The sequence below is a fragment of the Rhamphochromis sp. 'chilingali' genome (assembly GCF_963969265.1).
Source record: "Rhamphochromis sp. 'chilingali' genome assembly, chromosome: 1".
Taxonomy (NCBI): Eukaryota; Metazoa; Chordata; class Actinopteri; order Cichliformes; family Cichlidae; genus Rhamphochromis; species Rhamphochromis sp. 'chilingali'.
Window position 1 is genome coordinate 60,891,166 of NC_137929.1, and position 19,494 is coordinate 60,910,659.

General features: G+C 42.5%; 2 protein-coding genes across 2 annotated transcripts in view; one reads left to right on the forward strand and one right to left on the reverse strand.

Moving 5' to 3' along the window:
- The window catches only part of gp1ba (glycoprotein Ib platelet subunit alpha), a 205,788-nt gene that overhangs the window by 17,093 nt on the left and 169,201 nt on the right, over positions 1–19,494 (forward strand). The gene's annotated exons all lie outside the window — the stretch shown is intronic.
- Positions 10,922–17,725, reverse strand: LOC308409486 (Fc receptor-like protein 4; the record flags this gene model as incomplete). Its single annotated transcript, XM_080902279.1, has 6 exons — positions 17,675–17,725; positions 13,698–13,733; positions 13,257–13,517; positions 12,932–13,177; positions 12,642–12,845; positions 10,922–10,929 (listed from the first exon to the last, which is right to left on the reverse strand). Exons 1-6 carry the CDS (start codon positions 17,703–17,705, stop codon positions 10,922–10,924), a joined length of 786 nt encoding a protein of 261 aa, XP_080758405.1. The 5' UTR covers positions 17,706–17,725.

Below are 19,494 nucleotides of genomic sequence, written 5' to 3' on the forward strand. Positions count from 1 at the left end.
TTAATCCTACCATAAAACAATAAGACACGGTATGACCTCTCATGCTCCCAAAGTGCTGTCTAATACACACAAAGTTTGCAGACTATCAAGGATCAAAACCTCTACCAATCTACAACTAATTACAAAACTCTAAGCATATATAAGTAAATATTTCTAAGCATAAATGACAATCAACAATACAAATCTAACAATGCTGATCAAAAAAGAAAGCTTTAGTTTGTTAAGGAAATTGAATATTGGACCGTGGACCAATATGGACAAAGGTCATAGGATCTGATAAGCCCAGATTTTCCTGTATAATGAGCACATTAGCGTAAAAAGAGCTGCTGTTGAAGTGACACCATCATGTTTTCTGTGTACTGTAAGAGGATTGGGGTTGCTTTAGCAAAGTTATGTGGCCGATCATGGCTCAAGAGTTGGCAGTTTGTCTTGTAACTGGAAGATTGTCGGTTCGATCCCTGGCTTGGACAGTCTCGGTCATTGTGTCCTTGGGCAAGACACTTCACCCACTACCTACTGGTGATGGCCAGATGGGCCGATGGCACGATATGACAGTCTTGCTTCTGTCAGTCTGACCCAGGACAGCTGTGGCTACAACCGTAGCTTGTCTCCACCATGGTGTGAATGTCAGAGTGAATGAATAGTGGAATTGTAAAGTGCTTTGAGGGTGTCGAAAAGTGCTATATAAATGCAATCCATTATTTTAAAAAAATTAGGTCAGGGCCAGTTTTTACAGAAGTGGATTTTTTTGCATTACCTAATGGCACATCTTCCAAGATGACAATGTCAGGAGAGACAGAGACAGACAGACAGACTTTTATTTTTAACAACACATTTTTTACCAATAAATAAACATCAAGACATCACAAGTTTTGTCACAAAGGAAAAAGAAAAGAAAAAACAAAACTGTCACATGAACATAGATCTGAAGTACAAATGGCCATCTATAACAGAACATACCACATTCCTAAAACACCACTGAGAAGGAAAGTCTGTTAAATTATTCATCAACGAGTAAAACTGAAACTCTGCTTTAACTCTATATTTAACCATCAAAATTCAATTCAATTTTATTTATATAGCGCCAAATCACAACAAAAGTCGCCTCAATGCGCTTCATAGATACAGAGAAAAACCCAACAATCATATGACCCCCTATGAGCAAGCACTTTGGCGACAGTGGGAAGGAAAAACTCCCTTTTAACAGGAAGAAACCTCCGGCAGAACCAGGCTCAGGGAGGGGCGGCCATCTGCTGCGACCGGTTGGTGTGAGAGAAGGAAGACAGGATAAAGACATACTGTGGACGAGAGACAGAGGTTAATAACAGATATGATTCAATGCAGAGAGGTCTATTAATACATAGTGAGTGAGAAAGGTGACTGGAAAGGAAAAACTCAATGCATCATGGGAATCCCCCGGCAGCCTACATCTATTGCAGCATAACTAAGGGAGGATCCAGGGTCACCTGGTCCAGCCCTAACTATATGCAGTTTGCATATAGAGCCAACAGGTCTTTAGATGACGCCATCAACATGGCCCTACACTTCATCCTGCAGCATCTGGACTCCCCAGGAACCTACGCCAGGATCCTGTTTGTGGACTTCAGCTCTGCCTTCAACACCATCCTTCCAGACCATCTCCGAGGCAAGCTTTCCCAGATGAATGTGCCTGATCCCATCTACCGGTGGATCACTGACTTCCTGACGGACAGGAAGCAGCATGTGAGGCTGGGAAAGAATGTCTCGGACTCCCGGACCATCAGCACCGGCTCCCCTCAGGGCTGTGTTCTTTCTCCTCTGCTCTTCTCCCTGTACACCAACTGCTGCACCTCCACCCACCAGTCTGTCAAGCTAATCAAGTTTGCAGATGACACCACCGTTATTGGACTCATCTCGGACGGGGATGAGTCTGCCTACAGGAGGGAGGTTGAACGTCTGGTGTCCTGGTGCAGCCACAACAACCTGGTGCTGAATGCCCAGAAGACAGTGGAGATTATTGTGGACTTCAGGAAGCACACAGCTCCACTCCCCCCCATCATCCTGTCTGACACCCCCATCACCTCTGTGGACTCATTCCGCTTCCTGGGTACCACCATCACCCAGGACCTGAAGTGGGAGCCCACCATCACCTCCGTCATTAAGAAAGCCCAGCAGAGGATGTACTTCCTGAGGCAGCTGAAGAAATTCAACCTGCCAACACGGACGATGATGCAATTCTACACTGCAATCATCGAGTCCATCCTCACCTCCTCCATCACCGTGTGGTACGCTGGAGCCACTATCAGGGACAAACAGAGACTGCAGCGTGTTGTGCGCTCTGCTGAGAAGGTGATTGGCTGCAGACTCCCAGCTCTGCAGGACCTGTACACCTCCAGGACACTGGGGCGTGCAGCTCGGATCTCAGCTGACCCTTCTCACCCCGGTCACAGTCTGTTTGACCTGCTCCCCTCAGGCAGGAGGCTCCGGTCCATTCGCACCAGAACCTCTCGCCATAAGAACAGTTTCTTCCCCTCTGCTGTCGGACACATGAACAATAACCGTATGACTGTTCCCACCACTAACACATGACCCTACGCTGTGTTCACTGCATCATTCCATGTTTGGCACTGATCACCACCTGCACTCATGTATATATCATGTATATATCTATCTACTTAGCACTTTTAATTCTTATTCTTATTTTTATTTTTCTATGACAGTATGTTTGCACTGAAGCACCACAGCAATTTCCTAATGTTGTAAACCTGCTCAACATTTGGCAATAAAACCCTTTCTGATTCTGATTCTGAAAAAGGAAAGTTTTAAGCCTAATCTTAAAAGTAGAGATAGTGTCTGTCTCCCGAATCCAAACTGGAAGCTGGTTCCACAGAAGAGGGGCCTGAAAACTGAAGGCTCTCCCTCCCATTCTACTTTTAAATACTCTAGGAAAATGAAAGTAGTATCAATCCTTTCCTCTGAAAAAATTATCACTTATCTTTTTTACTTTTATATATAAAATTTTTTTGCTTGACCCACCACAAAATTTAGCAGCTTCCACTTTGAAGCCTCTTTTTTTTTGTATAGCCAGCACCAAAGAGAAATGCCAATGGAGACCAACCCACTCCACAATTTTCAAAGACAGACTCTAACATAACAAACAGTGGTTCAAGGTGTTTACATTCAAGAAACATGTGAAAAATGGTTTCTGTTTCCTGACTAAATGGACACAATTCACTTGCACCTTTTTTAACCTTGGACACAAAACTATTAGCAGCAATGGCCCCGTGCAAAATCCTCCATTGTAGATCACCTGACCTCTTATTCAAAGGGGGTTTATAAAAGACGCACCATAGAGGTTTTTTACTATCCTCAACTTTTAACTTCTCTCCATACAGTATCTGTTCTTCCACTCAATTTCCTTTTATTTAACCATTGCACAGACAATTTATATAACAGTTTTCCACTCAACATGTGAAAATCTGAGTCTTTTTGGTTCACAAGCATTGGTCCTGCCATGCCTGTAAAATCAATATTCAATCCCAATCCTGGAAAAGGATCCCTTTCATCAGGAATCTCCAATCCACTGGAATAGTCCAACAGCATTTCCTTTTCAAATGCAGTTAACCGTCTAAGCCACAAGTCCAGAATACACCTGATAATCCGATTAGATGTCACACCAACCAAAGACGCTGCTGCTTCTGTGTTCTGAAGGTCTGGTCCTCCACAATTTGTCTTAGTTTGAAAACCTTTGACTCAAGCAGTCTTTTTGCAAAAGAAAGCCCTGTTCCATCATGTGCATCCAGCCGGGCTCCAAACAACAACGGTTCCTTTAGAAGCCAAAACAATGAAGAAGTAGGTTCCAGTCTTTTCCATGTGAAAATGGTCCAAACTTTGAAAAGTCCCTTATAAAACAGTGGCATGTCAAAAGAACATATCAAATTACAATTTAATAGAAACATTGAAGCATCCAAGCCCAACTCTCCTATTCGTCTTAAAATAACACTAGTTACTGGTTTCCAGAAAACATCTTCTTCCCTTCCCATCAAGTACTTCTGAATAAACTGCAATCTGAAAGCAGCAGTTCTGCTCTCCAGGTGAACCAGCCCGTGTCCACCTTCCTCTTTGGGAAAAAAAGCACAGCCTGGGGTATCCAGTGTCGGTTATCCCCCCAAAATAATTGGTCAACAAAGATTGAAGTTTAGACCATAAGCCAGGGGGTGGCTCCAGACAAGCTAATCAATGCCACAATACAGAAGCAACTAAGTTGTTTAATAATAACGGATTGGATTTATATAGCGCTTTTCAAGGCACCCAAAGTGCTTTACAATGCCACTACTCATTCACTCTCACACTGGTGGAGGCAAGCTACAGTTGTAGCCACAGCTGCCCTGGGGCAGACTAACAGAAGCGAGGCTGCCATATCGCACCATCGGCCCCTCTGGCCAACACCAGTAGGGTAAAGTGTCTTGCCCAAGGACACAACAACCAGGACAGAGAACCCAGGGATCGAACCGGCGACGTTCCGGTTACAGATACGCTTCCCAACCCCCTGAGCCATGGTCGCCCCAGCCATGGTAGTTTATAATCTAAACCCTCCCTCTATATGACATCTGGGGTAATAACCATCTCCACTTCCCTAATTTCCCCTCAACTGTCCCCAACACCCCTTCCCAGTTTCTGTTTACCATATCCTCATCCCCCAAGTACACACCCAAATACTTTAGACCACCCCTTTTCCACTTCAAACCACCTGGAAGTTGCGGGAGTCCAGTGCGCCAACCCCCTATTGCAAGAGCTTCGCTCTAAGAAAAACAATAACATCATCAGCATATGCAGATAGGTTAAAAGGCATGTTAAAACCTGCTAAACTCATACCAGCAATAGAACACCTAACATTATGTAACATCGGTTCAATAGACAGAGCATACAACATACCAGAGAGCGGACAACCTTGCCTGATTCCTCTGGTAACTTTAAAAGGTTTACACAAACAACTGTTTATTTTCAGTACACTTTCAATGTCTTTGTACAACACCATAATCTTGGCAATTAAGTCAGTGCCGAGACCAAACCTCTCCAACACACTCCAGAGGTAACGGTGCTCAACTCTGTCAAAAGCCTTTTCTTGGTGTAGCCCTGTCTGCAATTATTCGGGCTTGCAGTATAAAGGAAAAAAAGTACTGTTATAAAAAAATGGTTAAAATATAAATAGTTGATCAAAGGTTTAAAAATTATATGCTTTGGTACAAATGCAATTTCATTTACAGCAGTGGCGGAGCGGGGGGGTGGCTTACTGGGCTTAAGCCCGGGTTGTTTTTTCAGAAGCCCGGGGTCTTTTGGAGTGTATTTTTTTCATAGTTAGATGCCTGGCTGACAAAACAAAAACTACACACAATATTTGAAGCACTGCGAGTGCGCTCTTGGAGAAGCGCAGCCAGGCAGACAGAGGAGAACTGAAGTTTGACCAGGTACCAAGGCAAATCATTCGTACTGTACAAATAATGCAAATATGACGGTGTATCACAAAAGATTGATGTCAAACAGATCACTTGACCCATATTACATTACTTGCTCTTCGAGTGAATCAACAAATGGCGAAATGAAAAGCCAAACAACAACTCTGTCTCTTTAGAGAGTCTCAGCTTACATGTGTGTTTATTTCATATTTTCAGTTGTTGCCTTCCACCAGTGGTGTGTCCAGCGGGGTGGCCTGGGGGGGCACAGGCCACCCCCAACCAGACTGGCCACCCCAGGTGCCACCCCAAAGGCAAAACAATAAAATTCAATCAAATATCAAATGTCCGATTATGTTTTCACGGTGAAGCTCAGATATCCGAGTGTAAATGAATGCAGCATCGGCTTCTGCGCTATGTGCATCATGTTAGCAAAGGTAGTTAGGAAAGGTAGGAGAGCCAAGCACGAAAGACGGCACTGCAGGAAACAATTTTTCAGTGAAAGAAAATGAGAACAGAATAAATGTCCAGGTAAGTAATATTAAGTTTGTTGAGTTTAGTAAACTTCGGTGAAATTAGAATACCAAGGAAAAAATTACACTTAAAGAATTATTGCAGCCGTTGAATATATCAGACAGTATGCTACTGAGGGCAGCTAACATAAGAGTTATGAGTTATAAGATGTAATCTAAGTCGTAACATTGCTGTATGGAGCTGCAGATTTGGTTGCAGGTTAACATAGCTGGACTGGCCATCGGGCATACCGGGCATATGCCCAGTGACTTATTTTTTATTTTTTTTGTAATGGCATGAACAATGAGAGGTGGTGGATTGGCCAGATGCAGGTCGATGTGTAAAAATAACTCAGTTGTTTGGTGGTGGCTATGGCGGGGCTTCCACAGAGGCCAGCAGGTGGATGAGGGAAGGGGAGGCAGGAGGAGAGACCCGAGGCAGCCGCCGGTCCGAGTGTCAGGTGAACTGAACTTCAGGTAAGAAGTTATGACCTGCAGTCTATCTGGGTCAGATAGATTTTCCCATTTCAAAGAAACAGGCTCTGTGTTTTGCCTTATATGCATCCACAGGTGTGCCACCAATTTACTCACATGGACTCTACTAACCTATCAGAAGCTTCTTCAGCTCAGAATGGAATCGTCTGAAGTTTTCTTATTAATTAACAATAAACTTAGTGTACATGTACTCCTAAATTTGATGAAGGTGACAAAAAATAGACAGCCCTGTCTCTCTTTATTCTGACATTTAACTAATTCAAAAGATATTTCAATATTTATTTATCCAAAACAAAACAAGTTTACTCTAAATTGATGTTGTACAGAAAAAAAATGTTCTTGCGTTTTCCATAAAGTGTATGTAAATATCTGGTTTAAATTGTGAATATACTGTGTATTGAAATTCCTCTTGTTTTGCATAGAAATATACTGAACAACATACAAAGCATAATATATGAAATAACATTTACCAGAGTTTTTTCTTTGAAAGAAGCTCCTTATGTTCATACACTCCAAAAGACCCCGGGCTTCTGAAAAAACAACCCGGGCTTAAGCCCAGTAAGCCACCCCCCCCCCCCCTGCTCCGCCACTGATTTACAGTTAAGAGTCCAATAAATAAAAGGGTTTTATGATTTAGAGTTCATTTTCTGTGCAGGATCAATATGTTTGGATGTAACCTAAGTTTATTTACCCATCTAATGTCAGTTATCTTAATGTTGTATTGTCATTGGTTGTTGTGCTGACGAGCCAGTCAATGTCACTCTGCTCTGCTATGGGGGCGGGACGAGTGGTAAGGTTTGTGTGAATCTGTGGGAGCGGACACAGAAGCTAAGTCCGAAGAGAGAGATGTCGTAAGGCAAACGTGGTGTGGATTTTACATCTAAGTGTATCATTGAGGTCGACTCAGGTCCTGATATTACTTATTTGTGATCTGCAAGAGGTAAATGAGACTGTGTGCCTTGACATTTGTACTGTAACTATTCGTTATAGTGGTAAAATGGCATGGTATGTGATGCTAACTAGCGGCTTGCTAATTAGCGCAGCTTATCGCGTTATGTGCTGTGATGCCATGCTGTAATTTTAGCTCTGTGATTTTCAGTCAAATTATGCTAATGCTAAATCGTTAAGTGATAGCATTTGGTATTGTAGCTCAAGTGTTTTAATATGTTTAGAAGCCGAGGGACGCTCTGAAAGGAGAGAGAGGTTTCTGCCCGGATGGACCCTTCTGTTTTCTCGCCCCTGACTGTCTTCACTACTGGTGAACTAACTGCTAACTGCCCGTTTCTGATTGGCCCACTAACAAACTCATTGGACTCGTGAGTACTAACTGGAACTAAAGTGCACATATTTTGTTTATTGCTCAGCTTGAGTGAAGCGGCCAACAGTTTTAAGCCTCACCGCACCCGAACTTCGAATCAGGCCTGCAACAAGCACTGTGCTACCGGTGTAGTGTGGACAGGTTAAATATTCAAATGTACACTGTCTCCTGACTGTGCGCAACAAGCTTGGTTCCTTTTAGAGTTTTTCTTTGACTTTTAACTTTATGACTGTTGTGTTGTGTTTTTTTATTAAAGTGCACTGAGGACACACCAGTAGCCGTGGGACCTTTGGTGGTGGTTATTTTCCACACTTCCTTTGCTGTACAGCACCTGGGGTGTAAACTTAATTTTTGTGTGGTTTTCAGCTACTGGTAAGTCCAGTTCAATGTATGGTTTTATGTAATCCAGGACACTGTTAAAGAATAGGCTGTGCCACAGTCAGATTTCATCTTTTTTATTTGTTGTTTAATTGTGATAAATACAAATAAATGACATATTAATATTGGAGCCAATCTGCCTCGGTGTTGAGTCCTTAAACCTGTATCTTTTCTAGTTTTTAAGGAGATTTTATATTAACTGGGGGTGAAATACCCCTTGGTGGCATTGTCATTGTATTATTTTGATATAACCCTTGTTGACCACTTGGTCACATATACTTGTGGCCACACCACCATGAGCACACCTGATCTCGATGTTATGTTTTTTAAATACCATCACCATGTTGCATAAATGTTCCCACTGTAAACCTTCACCAAAGTCCACAGAAGCAAATTTAACCACTCAGCAGCCAAACTGGTAATACCTGTCTTAAATATGGGCTACCAAACAGAAACTGGCTGTGTGCAGGCAGGCAGGGAGAAAGGACCCAAAATCTAGGACTCGGAGGCAAAAGTAAACTCAACAAGACTTTATTGCTGATAGCAACAGAACAGGAACTTCACTAAACTGAGAATCCAAAACCGAACTAAGCAGGCAGACAGATCACAGTTAACGTGAGAGTACGATGCGACACCGAGCAAAGGCAAAATAAAACAGGAAACAATACACAAAGACGGAGACTAAGAAACATGGACTTTAAACGGGCAGAACTAAACCTAAACCAGAATAAGCTGGAACATACTAAATAATACTAATCATCGTCATCATCATCATCTCCTGACAATAGATCAAGAAAATAACTAAAAATACAAAATCAAACCAAAACATGAGAACTCGAAATGTTGGGTCAATTTGACCCAGAACCGTGACACTGCCAGAGCCAAAAAATGAACTGGAAAAAAAAGTGCAATTACTCTAATGTCCACTTGAGGCTCCAAAAGCGAATTGGTTCCCACAGACAACCACGTTGTCCAGTGCAGTAAAACAACAAGTACACGGACCATCATCTTTACTATGATAACAATGAGCTGAAACTGTCTGACCCTCATCTTTGACCTCCCCACCCCCATGAAGAAAACGCAACATTACCTGTGCTTCGTCTGTCTGGTTGTTTTTGATGACTGGATGCTTTGATGTTGTACTTGACATGAGTCAGGATGTCATCTTCTCCAGTTTCCTCTTGATCTGCTGAAATGATCCAACATAAAAAAAAACTGTTCAATTAAATATCTAAACAGAGATTACATTTAAGAAAGCACAGACACTGTGCTCCATCCCCGCAATTTGGACATCACAGAGTTACTCGGTAAACTGAGATTTTCATCGAGCATGGTGCTCAGACTTAGCCAGCATGTACTGTACATGTTTGGTTGTAAGATTGTGACCCCTTTGTAGTGGAGACCTGTGTTTGGACATTGAGAAGAGGTAATTTCTACATCTCTTAGTACTGTTTTGCCTGCGTTCTGCCTCTCTCTGTATGACCCACACACAGAGGGATTCAGTAGCTCTGAACATGCTAATAAGCAAGACGTCTGGGCAAAACTGCTTTCCGCTGATTCTCTGCAGCTTTATTTCTCTCTGTGCAACATTTCCTGGCATTTGGAGGTTGTCTGTTAAGTCTGCCTCTTTACTCGGAATCAATGAGATGTCACGGAGGTTGACACGCAACATGGTGCCTGTGTTCGGCTTGGCCGCTGTTGCTGCTCCGTGTGTTTGTCGACTGCTTCAGTCGACACCAAAGTCCTTAGAAGCAAATTTAACCATTTAGCAGCCAAACTGGTAAAACTTTTCCACATATGGGTGAGGTTCTGTGCTATAAAGTTTAATCAAACTATCAAACAAACTTCCAGAGATGGAAAAAACTGACAAAAAATGCAATTACTCTAATGTCCACATGAGGCTCCAAAGGTGAATCAGTCACCACAGACAACCATATTGTCCAACGCAGTAATCCAACAAAACAACAAGTAAAATGATCCCCATCTTTACTACGATAACATGGAGCTAAAACTGTCTGAACCTCACCATGAAGAAAACACAAAATTACCTCTGCTTCGTCTGATTGGTTGTTGTTGATGACTGGATGTTTTGATGTTGTACTTGACATGAGTGATGATGTCATCTTCGGTTTCTTCTTGATCTGATGAAATCATTCAACATAAAAAAATTGTTCAATTAAATATCTAAACAGAGATTACATTTAAGAAATTTGTTACTGCACAAACAGAAAACTCCATGGCTGCAATGTCACATTTTCAGAGAGGTAAGTAATTGATAAACTGAGCTCCATGCAGCACAGTGCAGAGACATATTGCTCACATACCCTATATCCACTGTTTAGGTGGTGGTAACCCCTTTGTAGTGGAGACACGTGTTTGCTCATAAGTAAGAGAACATTTATACATTCCTTAACTCTGCTTTTCCTGAGTTCTCTCTGTATGACCCACACAGAGACATCCTCTGATGCTTTTTATCTCTTTGTATGACCCCAATGGGATTGGCAACACTACCGTGTTTGGAAAGACTAGATTGGGCTTAGTTCTAAAAATGAGTCAAGTAACATGCAAGCATGCATCAAGTAACGACCGCACACATAAAAGTGCAGGAAGTTTGATTCTCACCTTCAGGTTTTCTGTAAACACATTGTTTCACCAGCCTTTATTGTCATGCAATGACAATAAAGGCTTTGAACTTGTGGTATCGCATCAAGAAATTAGTTGGTTATATAAATATATGAGTATGCATAATAGTTATTATTCATAGATACCTACATCCTAAGTTCCTGTTATTCATCTGAAAGAAGCAGAATGAGAATGAGTGTGTCGTTACAATGGTAATGCCAGGAGAGGCAGTATTGGTTCTGTGTTACATTAATGTTGTAAGGAAGTGGAAGAAGAGTGTGTCCTGTAGGAGGCAGTAGAAAATGGATACTGATGTTCTGTACATGCGCTGAAAAGAAGGTTCAGTAAACCATTTGCAACGATACTCCATTGTAAGTCTCAGTTATTTCATTTTTAATTTTTGAAGATGCAACAGAACTGAATTGAATAAATGTCAAATGTTCACAAATGTTAAATGTTCACTTGAGGCTCCAAATGTGATGTTAAAATGTGTAGGCTTACTTCTACTTATGAAATGGTTTTCTACTGTTCTAGAGTAGAAAAGTAGCAGTGCTGCAACTGTTGCAGGATGGAGTCAAAATGATCTCCCTTTGGTGGTTGTCGTGTTGTAGTGTGTGGACTACCTCCTGAGTCACCCAGATAAGGAAATCCCAGAAAGATTTCAAGGTTTGCCTGCTATAATCCAAATCAAATCAAATCACTTTTATTGTCACATCACATGTGCAGGTACATTGGTACAGCACATTTGAGTGAGATTCTTGTGTGCGAGCTTCACAAGCAACAGAGTTGTAATTACATTAAGGCTTAACGTTTGCATTATTAGGGGCGTGGCCTTTTGACTGGCAGGGAAAGCTGCCTGTAGCTGCTAGCTGTCTGTTAGCCTTCACCTCAGCTCATTATCCCAAAACTGGATCCCTGAGACTGTGGCTGTGCTGTTGGAGGTTTTGGGGGCATTTTAATGTAAGTCTGTACAGTAATATGGCTGCTTTGGGGTAGATTGTACAAGAACACTGAGCTCCAGTATTGGTGAGTTAGCATCTAGGATGTTTGTGTCTCTGTGATGCTCCCATACAGTTCACGGAAGCGGATTTAAAACCAAGCTAGCTAACATTAGCTGATAACTTTACAAAAAGCTGAAATGGTCATAATGTTGCTCATTTGTTTCCAAAAATAACTGTTGATTGAGAACTATTTAAAAACGTTATTTAGATTTGTTTCATAGTAATAGCTTTCTCAAAATGTCTTTGTTTCCTTAGTGGAGTGGTTAACACAGTGTCTGGGTAAGTGGAAGACAATTGGTTTGATTGGGAAATGGTATCCCCTACAACACTTTGAAAACAGGTGGAGGTACCCACTTGTGACAAAGAAATGGCAAAAATAGTTTCTTTATTCATTATCTCATGTCTTCACAGTCTCCTGAAATTACGGAATATTTAAATTTGTATATACTTCAAAAACCAAAGTAATCTTGTCCCCACCCCGGAAGCTACTACAAAAACAAACAAAAAGAAGACGAGACCAATATTACCTCTGCTTTGTCTGATTGGCTGCTGCGGACAGTGTGATGTTTTGATCTCACTGTATATGATGTCATCAATGACTTCATTTTCTAAAGTGTTTTCTTGTCCTTCTGAAATTATTTAAAAAATAAGAACAATTTACTGTATTTAATGTACTGTACAGAATTTAATTGTTAAAAATGTGAGGAAATTATTTAGAAAAATCATTTCTACATTTTACAATGTCCAGAAATAATGACTGTGCACATTATTCAGCAGAAGAAAACCATGGATGTAAGATCAGGAAGTACCTACAGTACATTGCTGTGCTGTCTCTGTGTAATCATAATGAATGTGAACTTTATTCTATTAGTCTGAGACTCACCTGCAGGTTTACTGTGAACACATCGTCTTACCAGCAGAACCAGTAACACCAGTAGAACCGCAACACAGGCTGATCCAACAGATGACAACACAGAGAGAACAGGAGGAGAGAGTGATGAAGGAAGAGTGATGGAGGTGGAACCAAGAGGAGGTGTGGATGTAGGTGGAGGTGTGGATGTAGGTGGAGGTGTGGTGGTGTGTTCCCCTAAAATAAAGCGCAAACAGTCATTAAGTTGTCGTCACATTGTGAATGTTGAAAGCTGCAGAAACACAGACAGGTGAGTGTGTCACCTGTGACAGTGATCCAGCTGGATGGAGACTCTCCATGACCGCTGATGTCACACTTGTAGAGGCCTTCATCAGACCTGGAAACATGCTGGATGGTCATGTGACCTGTAGGCTGCTTCCTGATGAGGGAGCCATCTTTATAGAAAGCAGCTGGGAGGTTGGAGGGAGTGGTCTTTGTTTTACAGAGCAGAGTGACGTCATCTCCCTCCATCACAGGGAGGACAGGACTCTGCAGGATCACTGATCCACCTCAACACAGAGACAAACTACAGCATTTCATCCATTTACACACAGCTTCATCAACACTAACTCCACACACTCAGCTTACCAGTGACTGTCAGGTTAACCATGTTACTGATGGGACCCTCTCTGGACTCACACCAGTAAACTCCACTGTATGATTGGTAAACCGTGATGTTACATGAAGAACCAGCTGGTTCTCCCCACCCATCTCCACACTGAGTCCTCTGTTGTGTGCTTGTGTTTCTCCTCAGAGTCCATTCAGCAGAGCTGTCGTCCTCCTCACAGCTCAGAGACACAAAGTCTCTTTTAAAGAACTGAGAGCTGCTGGGACTCACAGTCAGACGAGCTGTGAGGGTTAAAATGAAAAACTTATAATTTTATATGTGATAAAATGGTAAAATCAATGTTTTGCAGAATCCTCATTTCATCACTTTATATGTGCGCTACATTGTGAAACATGAACCCAATCAGGTCATATCAGTGAGCATTTATCAGGTTTAAACGGTGACAGAAGAAGGTTACTGACCTCGGTTTGTTGTGCAGCTCAGCAGTGAGATCAGAACTAAAGAGAAATGACACTCAGGTTGATTCGAGGTGAACATAAAGAACAACTCCACACAAACAGCTGACAAACACACAAACAGCTGTGTTCATATATCGAGTGAATGATTTGATCTTTTCACTGCCTGCTGTGTTTCCTCGACTCCTGAGCAAAGATAAAGAGTCAGTTCAGACCTGCAGTTGGTCCTCGTGGTGTTTTTAACGCTGATAGAGCCTCTCAGTCTCGCTATTGTTCTCTGAAATCTAAAGAAGAACTATGGATTTGATCAACTGGTCCCTTCATGCAATTGACACTCTATTGACAAGAAGCCTAGGTGCAGGAGCGCCTGAGTATCCTGGAGGGATGTTCCCTGCTGGATACATGATGAACAGGTGTCAGAAGTGACGTGTTGTGTTCCTGGCGGGACTGTCTATCAAGGATACTGAAGACATCTACCTATTCGGCACCATGATAACGGGGTTCTTCCTGTTTGGAGCTGGCTTGGCTTATCAGAAATTGAAGAAAGCTGTAACTACTGTTGAAAACCCACCTGGCTTGCAACTATGATCGAAAGTGTGGGAAGAGTGGTGAGAGCTCAGACTGTTCTTACTGAACGAAAATATGGGAAAGATCTTGGAAGAGCTCACAGCTCTTAATTCACTAGCTGGGCCAACATCCTCATTTCTGTTTGACAGCGTTTTAGTAGGAAAAAGTGATGCTTTGACATGAAATGAGCTGTGGTTTGGGGAAGGGCTCAAAAGGGGACTGGCGATGGCTCCCGGGCCTGGCAGATCCACATTTACTAAATAGAAGTGAAGCAGTTGAAGAATGGAGACGAAGGGAGGGAGGGTGGGGCACGTAAACGAGAACGATCAGCTTGCAGAACTAGGGGAGCCTATAGAGATGACAGCCGGAAGGAGCGTGTTTGGAAGCGTGGTCCTGCTCCTGAAATTCTGATACATGCTCTCCAAAAGAGAGATACACCTGAAGACCAGTGATGGACATTAAAACGACTGAAGAATTAATGCAGTTTGTTCACCCTATTTCACATAACCAACATCTCTCATGCGGATACACCTCCACCCCAGACGGCACCAGCTGCTTAAAGGTTGACAACAACATTCTTCCAAAAGATAGGATAACGAGACTGAACTGACTCTCTGCCCTATTCCTCAAGGCCGCCTGCGTAGGCCGTGGACTTTTGGTCTTTGAGTAATAGGCGAAAGGACACTTTCTCAAGCTGAACTCAGGAAACAAACGCACAGTAATACTGATACGCCCTCACCATTGCCCTCCCTTCTACGGATCCAATGCCTCCTCCCACGCTTACCTCCCACCTGATAGGGACAGCTGCTCAGCCGGAGGCGCGATGAGGTAGCAGCGTCCATGACCCACTGTGCTCATTGGCAGATGCTGCTTGTCTGTGTTTCATGGTGTTATAGCGTGCTTCTTTGTGTGCTATGGAGTGGGGTTTTTTTGTTTTCTGCCAACAGGGGAGTCATTATGAGCAGAAATCCTTATTTTTTCTCCTGAATTGCCCCTATGTGTTACATATTTCATTGTCTATCCTTTTTTGCTACTTAGCCAGGCCTGTCTCCCCACCATAGCTGGACTGGCCATCGGGCATACCGGGCATTTGCCCGGTGGGCCGCTGGCGATTTTTTGTTTTTATGGGCTGATGGATTATTTTTATTTTTTTTTAGGAAGGGTATATATAATGAAAGGTGTTGGATTGGCCAATTGGTCATGATCGACTCTGGGCTGGACCAATTACAGCCGAGGAGGCTGGATGCACCCTCCCCCTTGTTTAACAATCACGTGATTTTCGCGCATTGCATGCCGGGAACTCGTGGCAAAACAATCCAAGTACCGCATCAAATGCAAACATTTGCAGCACCGCAAAACGTTCATTCTCCGGTTCCAATACCTTCTTTTTTTTTCTTTGCCGCACAAAAAAGGAATGTACAAAACAAAAGGAGAACAATGCCGGTCCGTACAAAGACAGACTCGACGAAAAGACAAAGAAAAGATACGAGGAAAAAATCAAAAGAGTGAAAGAGTGGACAAAAGACGTCAGCGTGCTGCCCAACTTTCACCACGCTCAGATTTATAATTATACGCTTCTTGGAGTGAGTGCATACACTCATGAAGTTTAGTAACTTCAGGTCACTGCAACAAGCCCAGGTACAGTTTACCGACGGATGGGTACAGGACCTTGAAATGCACCATGTAGAACGAAAGACTATTGTACGTATCATAAGTTTACCAGTCTCACAAATCGTCTTCATAAATACACATTCATTAACAGTTTATTAATAGGACCTTTGAGCTCAACGGTAATTAATTAGTAGTGGAAATAATTTCTGGTAGTGTAACAGTGTTTATGTGGTATTATTCCACTTGCCACAAATATCAGTGTAATGGGGAAACAGCGCCCCCCCTCTCGGTGTGGCTGGCTGCAGTAATCGCTGCCAGTCTGCCGTAGCCATACGAGAGGTGAGTTGTATTGTTCCACACACAATATAGCTAAGTAGTACAGACACATAAAACATGTTTGATTAGCTGACGAGCACCGAGTGTAATAAGTGCTTAGTGGACACATGTCCAACACCAGTTTTATGTACTTTTCATTTGTTTATTAATGTGTGAAACTGTACGCTAAAGCGGAATGCTAATGAGATGTTCTGCCGTAGTGTGCTGTGCGGAGTGGTGTGTGGCGAGCCTGTGCACTGATAATACACCGTTGTTTCCATTCAGGTACATCATTTGTTGTTGCTGTTATTTTATTGTATATTAGAAATTGTAATATTGCTGCAGTAATCGCTGCCAGTCTGCCGTAGCCATACGAGAGTGTGCTGTGCGGAGTGGTGTATGGCGAGCCTGTGCACTGATAATACACCGTTGTTTCCATTCAGGAAATAAAGTGGCAACGATCGATCAGAGACTCCTTGTCTTTTTAAAAACACTACACAACGCAGAGTCGAGGAGTCTGTTTGGGCCGAACTGTTGCAGCGGGATGAAGCAGAAACCGGTTACAGTAGCATTACAGAAATGTAGCAGTGACAATAATATTGTATGTTGTAATCGCAATGGACAATTAGTGATACAAAACAACTGTTTTATCCTGTGAATAAAAGTATATGGTTTTGTCAGTGTACCATGGTAATAACAGAAGCGAAACGCAATATTGTGTCAGGACAATTCACTATTTATGCACAATAAACAAAGGAGCATAGCGCGACAATTTCTGTTCAGCGCCAGACTTGCTTGTAACCTATATCACCAATTATGTTAAGAAAAATGACGTATTAACTACAACAAAACTCTGACCTTTGTGGGAATGCTTGGAGCAGACTAACCTGTGAGCTGGAGTGTTCTGAGATGTTATATTTGGTATATCCAGACCATCCGTCGGCTCTTACTTCGGAAACATGGCTTAAAAATTTTCACTTCAACGACGTAATCCGATAAAAAAAAAAAACGATCTCTTTACCCGTCGGCTTCCCGTGGCTGTCATGCGACCGACTATTGCAGTTAATAATACAACAGCTTCTTGGCATTTTTTGGGTTTCTTTTTATCGCTGTGTAACTGAGTTCAATTGAAAGCCTGCGTGCGCTAGTACCTCTTGCCACAAGTTCCCAGAATCCTTTGCGGTTTTATCCCTGAATGACGTCACATTTTCAATCTTTATCCTGGTGGGCCGGTCTCTAGTCAAAATGCCCGGGCCGATTTTTTGTCCCAGTCCAGCCTTGCTCCCCACTGTTTGTATATTGTATGTATGGTTGACTAGGTCTGTCATCTCAGCTGCAGGCAGCTGCAACCGACAAATGCAGCTTATCCTTATTTCCTTAACTTGAATTCAGCCTGATTTGTTTTTCATGTCTTCTCCTCCATCATCAGTTATCAGGAGAGCAGACAGTCAAAGTACAAGAATTCAAACAAACACAGAGATTCTACTTACAGAGCAGACACAGCACAGATGTTTCCTTCATCGTCCTTCTCACTCATTTGAGCTTTTTTCATTTCTGTCACTGTCACCAAGTAAAGCCCGCCCTCTTCCTCTGAGCACCAGCTTTCTATTGGTTCAAACACTGAAGTACAACACAAACATTTTCCTTTGTGTAAAAAACCCTGAAATTAAAAGATAGTGGCTTAAAGCTTCTATGCAAACAAAGACCAGGAAAACATAAGTATATACAGAAAATCCACTGTTGTCTATAAAGCAAAACATATATACATAAGAAATGTTTTCACACAGTCTGATTATATTTAATATCAGTGATGCTCTCTATCATTCATTATTTCACATAAATGAAAATGAAGAATTTCAAAAAGGAAAGAGAATGAAGTCCTTTCTGCTCTCAGTGATCTGTAGTTTGGTTGATGAACAAATCCATGTCCATGTAGTTACGTCCCCCTCAGTGAGAGAGGCAGATGTGAGCTGAACCACAGGAATCAAACCAGGGACGCTGCTGTTATGGAGCTGAACTGGAACCATTCAGACACTGAGGCCCTCTGAACACATTTTAATTACAGCTGTGCAGAGACACACGAACAGACCTGAACCGCAGACTGCAGATAGTGACACGGTATGCTGGTTGAGTATGACTGAGCTATGACTGTTTTGGATTTCCAGATCAGGTTGTAATAACTTTAATAAACTAAAGAAGAGCTGATCAATTTTCCAACACAGTGTTGACTTCAGTTTGATTGAACCAAAGGTTAATTCATCTAAACATTACAAAAACAGACAAAAACATTCATTTTCCTTTATGGGTGATTATAAATTAATGAATAATGAACGAATAAGCCTTTATTTGTCACATGAGAACACTTTGAGAACAGAGAAAAACAAAACACCTCAGCACAGAGAGCACGTGAATCTTCACACCTTACAACATATAAAGGATGTGCATTGGAGGTGTTTTGAGAGGGGTAGGAGGGTGTGTGTGTGTGTTGTGTGTGTGTGTGTGTGTGTGTGTGTGTGTGTGTGTGTGTGTGTGTGTGTGTATCCTGTGTCAACTGAAGAGAGTGTCATTTCACCCACTTTTAAGAAAAAGTCAACAGGCCTCCATGTTGCGTTCTGTAGCAGTCTGAGTACTCACAGCCCGTCCACAGCAACACTAGATGGAACAGGATGATAGAATCACAAGATGCAATGGATATGTGCAAAATGCTGAGTATTGTGCAAAAGTAACTTAGTCTCTCTCTCTCTCCCTGTGTGTGTGTGTGTATGAGAGTGAGAGACTGCAGTTAAGTGCTTGGTAGTCATGAGTATGGAGGTGTGCGAGTGTGTGTGTCATTCCAGTCACTGAGTGTTCAGGAATCTGACGGCTTGGGGGAAGAAACTGTGTGTGGGGTCCTCCACAATGCTGGTGGCTTTGCCGATGAAACAGGTGCTATAAGTATCCGTGATGGAGGGAAGAGGAGCTCCAATGATCTTCTCAGCTGCTCTCACGATCTGTTTGAAGTATCTTGTCTTCAGTGTCTCCATCGAGAGTGCCGCCAGGCACACGCCACTCCCCCATCCAGCCAGCCTAACAACCTGCATAACAGACTATATCAGCTTCTGTGTGGATAACACTGTATTGACCAGGAAAGTAGACCAAATTAAAACAGTTTAACAGGTTTGATTCAGAAGCCCTTCCCTCCCCATCCACCAGAGCTCTTCACACCTCTCTGCAACCCCCAACTGACTATATTCCTGAGGCTCATAGCTGGACTGGGCATCGGGCATACCGGGCATTTGCCCGGTGGGCCGCTGGCGATTTTTTGTTTCTA